This window comes from Malus domestica, chromosome 09, assembly GCF_042453785.1.
Source record: "Malus domestica chromosome 09, GDT2T_hap1".
In the NCBI taxonomy this organism is placed as follows: Eukaryota; Viridiplantae; Streptophyta; class Magnoliopsida; order Rosales; family Rosaceae; genus Malus; species Malus domestica.
In genome coordinates this window covers 10,681,600-10,691,939 of record NC_091669.1, presented here as the reverse complement: position 1 = coordinate 10,691,939, position 10,340 = coordinate 10,681,600, and the positions used below count along the sequence as shown (strand labels likewise).

General features: G+C 37.2%; 2 protein-coding genes across 2 annotated transcripts; both read left to right on the top strand.

Moving 5' to 3' along the window:
* The first annotated feature begins 1,059 nt into the window (after nt 1–1,059).
* Nucleotides 1,060–2,901, top strand: LOC103431317 (putative UDP-glucose flavonoid 3-O-glucosyltransferase 3). The gene has a single exon (XM_008369462.4). It carries the CDS (start codon nt 1,380–1,382, stop codon nt 2,829–2,831), a length of 1,452 nt encoding a protein of 483 aa, XP_008367684.3. The 5' UTR covers nt 1,060–1,379; the 3' UTR covers nt 2,832–2,901.
* A 5,620-nt stretch (nt 2,902–8,521) lies between these two features.
* Nucleotides 8,522–10,254, top strand: LOC103456021 (UDP-glycosyltransferase 71A15-like). The gene has a single exon (XM_008395644.4). It carries the CDS (start codon nt 8,726–8,728, stop codon nt 10,139–10,141), a length of 1,416 nt encoding a protein of 471 aa, XP_008393866.3. The 5' UTR covers nt 8,522–8,725; the 3' UTR covers nt 10,142–10,254.
* Nucleotides 10,255–10,340: the final 86 nt, after the last annotated feature.

Sequence of the window (10,340 nt, the reverse complement as noted above, 5' to 3'; positions counted from 1 at the left end):
ATATGCATGCTCCGTTGTTTCCTCAAACCTGCTGATGTGTATATAAGTTATAACTACAAAAGAGTCATCTTTTTCCTCTTCTCCTTTTATATATTATTTTTTGTCTTATTATAATTATAAAAAAATCAATATTGAATTTTCTCTTCTCCTATTCTCATCTTTTTTGTCTTCTCCTCTTACATATTATTTTTTATTTTATTATATTTATAAAAAAATCAATATTAAATGTTAACATAATTAAATCGTAATCCTCCTGTAGAGGAAAAGGAATATAGATTATGAGGTGAAAGGTGCATGCGAGGTCAGCTTTCGGAATCTGTCTTTTTCTTCAGCCGCAGCCTGCAGTATTCTTGTCGGCTACGACTCCCCCAGGTCAAAAAGCAAATTTGTTCTTTCACAGCTCAGGTGATTGTGTCTTTCTTTATTAATTCCATTTAAAATATTGGAAATGTATATAAGAAAAATATTGAACGAAGAAGAATAAGCTCGTGGAAGTGAGGGTGGAGAAATAAAGCATATTAAAAAGAAAAAAGTTGCCTAAAATTGAATTCAACTTAAGTCCGTTTGATTGACGAGTAATGTTAGAAACATTATGTTTTATGTAACTATTAAAAAAATGATTATTAGTCACTTCGTACTACGATTTAATGATATTATTCTTTATTTATAAGTGATAGTTTTTATATACGATTATCGCTGAAGATAAATTTGAACTATAATATTGATAGTCTATTGTGAACTTTAAGCCCATTCTTTCTCCCCTTTAATGTAGATAATAACGTTGGTTCATAAAAAAATAAAAAAAAAGTAATTATTAGGGTACACCTCTATTATATAAGTCCTACTACAGGTCGTCGATTTATTTTCGAGTTTTTATTTATAATTTGGATAGTCTTAAAATATATATTATGTAGTTGGATTTCAAAACGAAAGAACTCTCCCGTTCTATCCAACATTTACAGAATTTATCGTATTATTTTATTAATAATTTTTCTCGAGTATTCACACAACTTATCTATTCCCGTGATCACTACTCCAATTTCTCTTCGTATTATGACTGCCTAAATTTGTGGCCAAGAGGCATGCATGATGAAACTTTCTCTGACCCCCAAAGGTCCTTTTCTTGGTTTTCAAGTCTTTGTTATAAATATCCTGCGAATTAACTAAACAATTTAACCAATGCCAGCAAAGGCATGAGATCATCACCTCCATCATTTACATCTATAATGTGTGTGTGTGAGTATATATTTATCTGTGTGTATATATATATAGTATATGACATACACAGACACACATCTAAAGAAAAGAAGCTTGTACATCAATCAGCTAATTAAATTTTCATTTCCTCCAAAGCTATCAAACTCCTAATAAATTTCCAAATGAAGCAACCAACGAAACTCGTCTTCATCCCCTCTGCCGGCACCGGCCACCTCATCTCCGCTGTGGAGATGGCAAAGCTCCTTGTCTCTCGAGACGAGAAACTCTTCATCACAGTCCTCATCATGAAGCTCCCCTTCGAATCCAAGGGTACAGAGGCCTACATATCCTCCCTCCAATCCTCTCCCGTGTTGTCACGTGTCAACTTCATCACCCTCCCACAGGCCGCCTCCGACATCGACACGCGCAAAAGTCCCAACGCCTTCCGCAGCCAATTCATCGAGAGCCACAAACCCTACGTCAAAGATGCTGTCTCCAAACTCGCCGAGTCAGAGTCCGAGTCGACTCGGGTTGCCGGGTTTGTCATCGACATGTTTTGCACGACAATGATCGACGTGGCCAATGATTTCGGAGTTCCTACGTACATGTTCTTCACTTCGCCGGCCGGGTTTCTCGGGCTGGTACTTAATATCCAAACGATTCGCGACGTGTATGGCAAGCACGTAAGCGAGTTCAAGGGCTCGGATGCTGAGTTGACACTGCCAACTTTTGTCGACTCGGTTCCGGCTGGAGTTTTGCCAAGCGTCCTTTTGGACAAGGATGGTGCGAAAGCTTTCCTTGGCTATGCCAACAGGTTTAGAGAACTCAAGGGTATTCTGATAAATACGTTCGTTGAGTTGGAATCACACGCCCTTGATTCACTTTCTGATGGTAAGACCCCACCTGTGTACCCTGTGGGACCTATTCTGAACCTAAAGAGCAGTGAAACCGAAGTGGGTTCGAAGCAGGCTCAGCAGAAGTCGGATATATTGGAGTGGCTAGATGACCAGCCCGATTCATCTGTGGTGTTCCTGTGCTTTGGGAGCATGGGAAGCTTTGGTGAGGACCAGGTGAGGGAGATAGCATCGGGGCTGGAGCAGAGCGGGCATCGCTTCTTGTGGTCGCTGCGCCAGCCCCCACCAAAGGGGATTATCGCTTCCCCTAGTGACTATTCGGATCCTAAGGCAGTCCTACCTGAAGGATTCCTCGAACGGACAGCTGGGATTGGGAAGGTCATAGGTTGGGCTCCGCAAACGGCGATCCTAGCCCACCCGGCCGTCGGAGGGTTCGTGTCCCATTGCGGGTGGAATTCCACGTTGGAGAGCCTATGGTTTGGCGTGCCGGTCGCCGCTTGGCCGGTGTACGCGGAGCAACAACTAAATGCATTTGAGTTGGTGAGGGAATTAGGATTGGCCGTGGAAGTTAATATGGAGTATAGGAGGGACTTGTACGGTGAGTACCCAAATGTTGTGAAGGCACATGAACTAGAGCGAGGGATAAAGGAGTTGATGGAGAAGGATAGTGATGTGAGGAAGAGGGTGAAGGACATGAGTGAGAAGAGCAAGAAAGCCCTGATGGTTGGTGGCTCCTCTTACAATTCATTGGGACGTTTTCTTGATCAAATTTCCCTATGATTTGTCAAAGATTATGATCATTCTCAAGGAGAAATTTGGAAATTCAAAGGGTTAAATTTTTCTTGGAAAATATGTTGTCATTTATTTTTACTAGCCTTCATGCACACTGTCACGAGCGTGCAGAAGATATTTTTTGAATCACGGCGTATTTCGCGTGATTTACACATTGTAAACGTATTTATATGCGTGAATTGACAAACGGAAAGTCAAATATTTGAAATAAATGAATAATCTTAGATCTTGGTAGAAAAAAACCCCTCACAGACCAATCAAAACAATTGAATTTACATTTAGAATAGAGAAAATAATATTTAATAAACAACTGATTGAATCACATTATTACTAGCTCATTGTGAGGCTAAGCCCACCCCTTCCCCTTTAATGAAGATAATATCGTTTGTTCAAGAAAAAAAAATCATTTGACAACTAATTTCATCACATTATTATGCGCGTGCGAAATGCTTTTTTTATAACAAGCATTACACGCATCTTAAGATGTTTTGAACGTGTTTAAAAATAGAGAAAACAATATTTAATGAACAATTGATTGAATTATTATTGCTAACCTATTGTGAGGTACTAATTTTTTTTAAAAAAAAAAGTTGTACAAAAAGAATTAATTATTTAAAAAAATACTATTAAAATGATGAAAATACTCCTGCATTATTTTGGGTTGCTTTTGATTTTTTTTTTTGTTTTCGTAGCATTTTTGTCTAAATTTTTTTTTGTGAAACTTGTGATTCCAAAAAAAGTTGTTGGCTTTATATATAAAGATATATAAAGATTTTTTACATTTTGCTATTGTATTATGCGCATTAAGATATTTTTTGTATTGTTACATGTACTCTTTATTGGACAAGGATTGTCTGCCCTCCCACTTTCGGTGCCCTCCCGTGCCCTCCTGTTTGTGTGGTTACGGTTAAGCCACGTTAACATTTTATATTACTATTTATTTTTGTTTTATTATCTCTATAAAAAAAACAATATAAAATGTTGACGTGGTTTAACCGTGATCACACAAAACAGGAAGGCATGAAAGAGCATCAGAAGTGAAAGGGCAGACAATCCTTTTTCATTATTATTGCTTCAATATCTCTGACGCCCTTGAACATATTGTCATATACATTCGGTCGGTTCGTATATTTTCGAAACAATCGTGTCACACATGTTACACCAGCAGTTGACAAATCATAACCACTTTTCTAATTGAAATGGTACAAGCCTGAAAATATTGCAAAATTACTTCTTGTGTGGTTAATGACTTCTTCAAATTCTTCCAATTAATTAAATTGATTTGCCGAGGTTTCAAAGCTAGACCTAGTTAATGTGGTTTTTCGTTAAAAGTGAATAATATCAAGAGGGTCGTTAAAACTTTCAATTTTATTGGCTTTCTGTGAATGAAATCTTGTTGAATAATCATTCCATATTGGAAACTCTATGTATTAAATTACGTGTATTGAATGACTTCACTTTTTGCATCATAATTTTTTTGGATAGAATTCAACATATGTTGGACCATGCATGTAATTAAGTTGAGAAAGTTTTATTTGTAATTAGTAGTTGGCCGCTTGCCTGACTTTGATGTATTGGTAACATTGCGGGTTTCCCTTGACCCGACATGACCTTATTGCCGTTTCAATTGTGAACAAACCTTGACCGCAACATTTCATTGTGAACAAGATTCTGATTCGATGATGAATCTTTCATTGCTTTACAAAACGAAAAGTTTATCAATGTCGAATTGGTTGCACTTATGGTCCACTAAAGATGGTTTTAAATGATGTAATCTTAGAGTAAAAACTTGATAGATCATAATTTACAACTCATATTAAGTAAATTCACTCTTAATACACAGAGGCCTCCTATGGTAAGAACAACACATGCCAGACTCCTCCTCCCCTCCCCATCCTATCGTCCAAACATGATCGGATATCCTCAAATGAACAATACATGTCAGATTTTATGTTGATTAAACTAGAACAACATTGGTGTGCTAAGTAATTGAAATCTTGACTGAATGTGCGTGCATCGGGTCGGTTTTCAATTGTTCAACTTTCTACTCAAGACAATATGAAACATATGGTAAGTGCTGAGTACCAAAATAAAAAAAGTGAAACTTAGTTGGTAGTGCTAATCCATAGATATATGTTTTCAATTCCTACTCTTTGACCTACTTTATACATAATGGCAAAGCAATTGCATAGTGGACTACGAATACTAGTGGAACCAAAATCAAATTTGATACCTTTTTAATTATCTGGCTTGATTTCCAAGTATTTCCCAATATTATACCCGTGTCGGGGCCTGAAACTGGATTGAGAACAGTGAAATTGCCGTGAAAAGCCTCGTTTGGTGGGAAGCTCGCTGCACTAACGCCCAAATGAAAGTTAGGGTTTTGTTTCTGGGGTCGAGGTGAGTCAGGTGGTGGTGGTGGATGGTGTCAGAACGTGCAGGAACGGCGAGATCGCCGTCTTGAGCTCAGGGAAGACGACGACGTTCATTCGGGTCGAAATGAAAGTTGGGGTGACGCTTAGTTGTTTTCTAGTGGTGGGTGGCTTCGATTCGCTAGAAAAAACTCTCGAATAGGCGTCGAAAAAGGCTGCAGGAAACGGGTTTGAAGTCGGTTCGCGCCAGGGTAAACGGGTCACGTCCGGGTCAGCTGTCCACTTCCTTTTCCACATATTTTGACTTGCTATTTATAGCAAGTCTAAAATTACTATTTGTCTAAAATTACTATTTGAACCCGACTTATGTTGCTTGTAATTTCTTAGTTATGGTCCACTTCACAAACAATTTTTGCCTATGCACCCGTGGAATCGAACTCTATTAAAAAACATTAAGGATGACCCTAAAAGGTCTATATATTTTAAATGGACATTTTGGATGCGGTCCCTAACTATCAATGTTCTTTGATTGAAACCTTTGTGATTTTTAGTTTTTGATCGAAGTCCTTGACAGTAATGTAATAATGTATTTCTATATAAGTTATTAATATTATATTTTTAACTTAAAAATAAAATTTGTAGTTATTTATATTAATGAGATTTAAAATAAAACCCATAATCTATGGGATTAAAAATATTAAAAATAAATTATACTCTCCAATATATTGTGTGTATCCATATATATATATATATATATATATATATTATACATGAGTACGTTCATAAAAAATACTAACCAAAAAATTATTGTACCAAAACATGGGTACATTTTTCAAAAAGACAAAAAAAGAAGAAGATATTAGGCTTAATAACATTATTAAATTTCTTCTATTAAACTTGACATAATACATTTTCAAATCAACGAAATAGAATGTACCCATATAAGTTTTAAAATGGATTAGAGAAAATATTGAATGAATTTTATATAAAAAAATGGGTACATTGTGTATTAAAAAAAGGGTACACTTTTCATATAACAAATTAGTACATATTGTGTATTAAAAAAAAGGGTACATTTTTCATATAACAAATTGGTACATATCAATTTTTTTTTAATGTAAAAATGTAATGGGTACAAACTTATTCTAATTTTATTTTTTATATTTTGAAAATGTTTGAATTGAAAATTAATTAGGATTTTAATAAGGGTGTGAGTATTAAAACTCTAAATCAATTACTAATTTTTATTATAAAAATTATGTAACTTACATGTAATTCATTAATATATTAATGATAAAGACTTTAATCAAAATCTAAAAACTAATAAAGTCTTAATCAATGAATATTAGAAACTAGGGACTGGACACTAATTTTTCCTATTTTAAATAACTATTTACGAAAATTCAAAATTTATAACTAAGTAACTAAAACTCTAAAATTAACGAAAATAAAGTAATTTTGTGTATACCTAAGATTAATTAGTGACATCTGGGAATCAGATTTCACACTCCAAGTTGGAAAGCCTATGGTTTGGCGTGCCGGTCGCGATGTGGCCATTGTAAGAGGCTAAGAGCATCTTTAAAGGAGATGTCAAATTTTGAACATAAAATTAAAATTTGACAGCCCATATGGCATTTTGACATCTTTTAAAGTTTTTATTGTCCACCCAATAAGTCAAATTAAATTATTATTTTATTATATTATAAAATAAACGATTAAATTAATAAAAACTTAATTGCGACATTAATTGCAAAATGGTACCGTTTCCCTTATATATTAATCAGGCGGGATTAAAAAGAACAGAGGGGTCAACAACAACATTAATTGGAATGATGATTAAATCAATAACAAATTAATTAAAAGCATTAATAATTAATTTTGAAGCTCCTGTTAAATTTGACAATAACTCTCTTGCTGCCAATCTATGTCATCGTCATGTAGGTTTTGACATTTCGATTGGAGACCACTTGGTCTTTTTTTACTGTTATAACTTAAGTGGACATTTTGATATCTCCTTTGGAGATGCTCTAACAATGCATTTGAGTTGGACAGGGAATTGGGATTGGCCGAGGAAATTAATATCTAGTACAGGAAGGACTTTTACGGTGAGAGTCCGAATGTTAAGGCACATGAACAGGAGCGTAGGATAAAGGAGATGATGGAGAAGGATAGTGACGTGAGGAAGAGGTTGAAGGACATGGTGAGGAGCAAGAAAGCCTTGATGGTTGATTGTTCCTCTTACAATTCTTTCGGACGTTTTGTTGATCAAATTTCCCCTTTGATTTGTAAAGATTATTGATCATTCTTAAGGAGAACTTTGAAAATTCAAAAAGTTTAAGAAAATTTTCTAGGAAAATTTGTTATTTGTGTTGTTTACATGTCACTATTAGTCTACTACGCGCATTAAAATACTGTGTTGCCATATACATTTGGTCGGTTCATATAATTCTGAAACAATTATGTCACGCTGCATCTTACACCAGTAGTTTGACAAATCCCAACCACTTTTCTAATTGAGATGGTACAAGCGTGAAAGATGGATTGCAAAATGACTTCTTGTTTAGTTAATGACTTCGTCAACTCTTCCACGTAATTAGTCTGCTTTGCAGATTTAGTTAACGAATTCTTTTACGTGAACCGTTACTTAACAACTAATGAAAATGATTTGCCAATTTCACAGTTTACTTCTTTCATTAATGAACTATTATTTGCTTTTTGGGTTACAATTGTGAGTTTCAACACTAGACATGGTTTACTCGTGCCTATTATTTTACACTCACAATTGGGCTGATTTGATTGGCTTCCCATGAATGAAATCTTGTTGAAGAATGTAATTCCACATCAGAAACTCTACATATTAAATTACGTGTATTGAATGACTTCATTTCTTGCAACAAAATATTTTGTGATGAAATTTAACACATGGCTGATTGTGCATGTAACTAAGTTGAGAAAGTTTCGTTTTGTGATTAGTATAATGGCTGCTTACCCCGCTCTGACGTCTTGATATCGGACTATACTACTGCTCCAATTGTGAACAAAACCCAACCCCCAGCATTCTAATTGTGAACAAGATTCTAATTCGATGATGAATCTTTCGTTGCTTTTGAGAAAAGAAGAAGAAAAGATAACCACTGTATAGAACATGGTGTGCTTAGTAATAGTAACTGAAATCTTGACCGCGTGTGAACCATGTCGGTTTTCAATTCTTCAACATTCTACTCAAGGCAATATGAAACGTAAGTACCAAAATACAAAGTGAAACTTAATTGGTGGTACTTATCCATGGACTACGGCTAGTGGAGGAACCAAAATAAAATTTGACAACCTTTTGTTTTATCTTCTTGCTATTGATGTCCAAGTCTTTCCAGTATGAAAATTAATTAAGATCTTGACGTGTAGGGAATCCAGAAACTATGAGCGAAGGCATGACATCATACCATTCTACTATAAAATGAAAGAGTTTTTCTAAATAAAACAGCTCAGCTTTTCATTGCCATTTCTCAAAAGATGAAGAGACCAGCACAACTAGTGTTCGTTCCCGCCCCAATCATTGGCCACATCGTATCAACGGTCGAGATGGCAAAGCAACTCGTTGCTCGGGACGACCAACTGTTTATCACAGTCCTCGTCATGAAGCTTCCCCACGCCCAACCATTCACCAACACTGATTCTTCAATCTCTCACCGTATCAACTTCGTCAACCTCCCCGAAGCCCAACCGGACAAACAAGACACTGTCCCCAATCCCGGGTCCTTCTTAAGAATGCTCGTCGAAAATCACACATCTCACGTCAGAGACGCCGTTATCAACTTACTCCTCGAGTCAGATCAGTCTGAGTCGACGTCGAACCCTCGGCTTGCCGGGTTCGTGCTCGACATGTTTTGCGCAAGCCTAATGGACGTGGCCAACGAATTTAAGGTTCCCTCCTACCTGTTCTTCACCTCCAACGCTTCGACTCTCGCACTTAAGTTCCATTTTCAATCGCTTTGTGACGAGGGGGGAATAGATATAACTGAGTTGACGAGCTCAACCGCTGAATTGGCCGTCCCGAGTTTCACCAACCCTTACCCTGCCTCTGTCTTGCCTGGTTCGTTTCTGGACAAGGAGAGCACCAAAACAATCCTCAACTCCATCAACAGGTTTAAACAAACCAAGGGTATTTTGGTTAATACATTCATGGAGCTAGAATCGCATGCTCTTCATTATCTTGATTCTGGTGATAAAATCCCACCCGTGTATCCGGTGGGACCCTTATTGAACCTCAAAAGTAGTGATGAAGATAAGGTCTCGGATGTCTTGAGGTGGCTTGATGATCAGCCTCCTTTCTCGGTGGTGTTCCTGTGTTTTGGAAGCATGGGAAGTTTCGGTGAGGCCCAGGTGAAAGAGATAGCGTGCGCGCTAGAGCACAGCGGACATCGGTTTTTGTGGTCCCTTCGCCGGCCCCCACCTAAAGGCAAGAGAGCTATGCCAAGCGACTACGAGGATCTAAAGACAGTCTTGCCCGAAGGGTTTCTTGATCGGACTGCTACGGTTGGGAAGGTGATTGGTTGGGCCCCGCAAGCGGCCATCCTAGGCCATCCGGCAACCGGAGGGTTTGTATCACATTGCGGGTGGAATTCTACGTTGGAAAGTTTATGGAATGGCGTGCCGATTGCCGCATGGCCAATGTACGCGGAGCAAAACCTGAATGCCTTTCAATTGGTGGTGGAGTTGGGATTGGCAGTGGAGATTAAGATGGATTATCGGAGGGACAACGACGTGGTGGTGAGCGCAGAAGACATAGAAAGAGGGATAAGGCAAGTGATGGAGCTTGACAGTGATGTAAGGAAAAGAGTGAAGGAAATGAGTGAAAAGAGCAAGAAAGCCTTGGTGGATGGTGGTTCTTCTTACTCTTCATTAGGGCGTTTTATTGATCAAATTTAATTGGGTTGGGGGGCTTTTATATTATCCTCGCTTATTTTTACCGTACGTAATTTGCAACGTTTGTATTGTAAGTTCTTCGTTAATACAATAGTTCAACGTATCGGATCTTAAAATCTTGTGGTGACATTTTCTCTTCTTTGAAAATCTAGCTTGCTTACGAATGTGTGAACAAGTAATCTTGATGTCGAGATTTTTAGAA

Bases quoted from the DNA above. Each gene is read 5' to 3' on its own strand.
- LOC103431317 (XM_008369462.4), top strand. From the start codon at position 1,380: ATGAAGCAACCAACGAAACTCGTCTTCATCCCCTCTGCCGGCACCGGC.
- LOC103456021 (XM_008395644.4), top strand. From the start codon at position 8,726: ATGAAGAGACCAGCACAACTAGTGTTCGTTCCCGCCCCAATCATTGGC.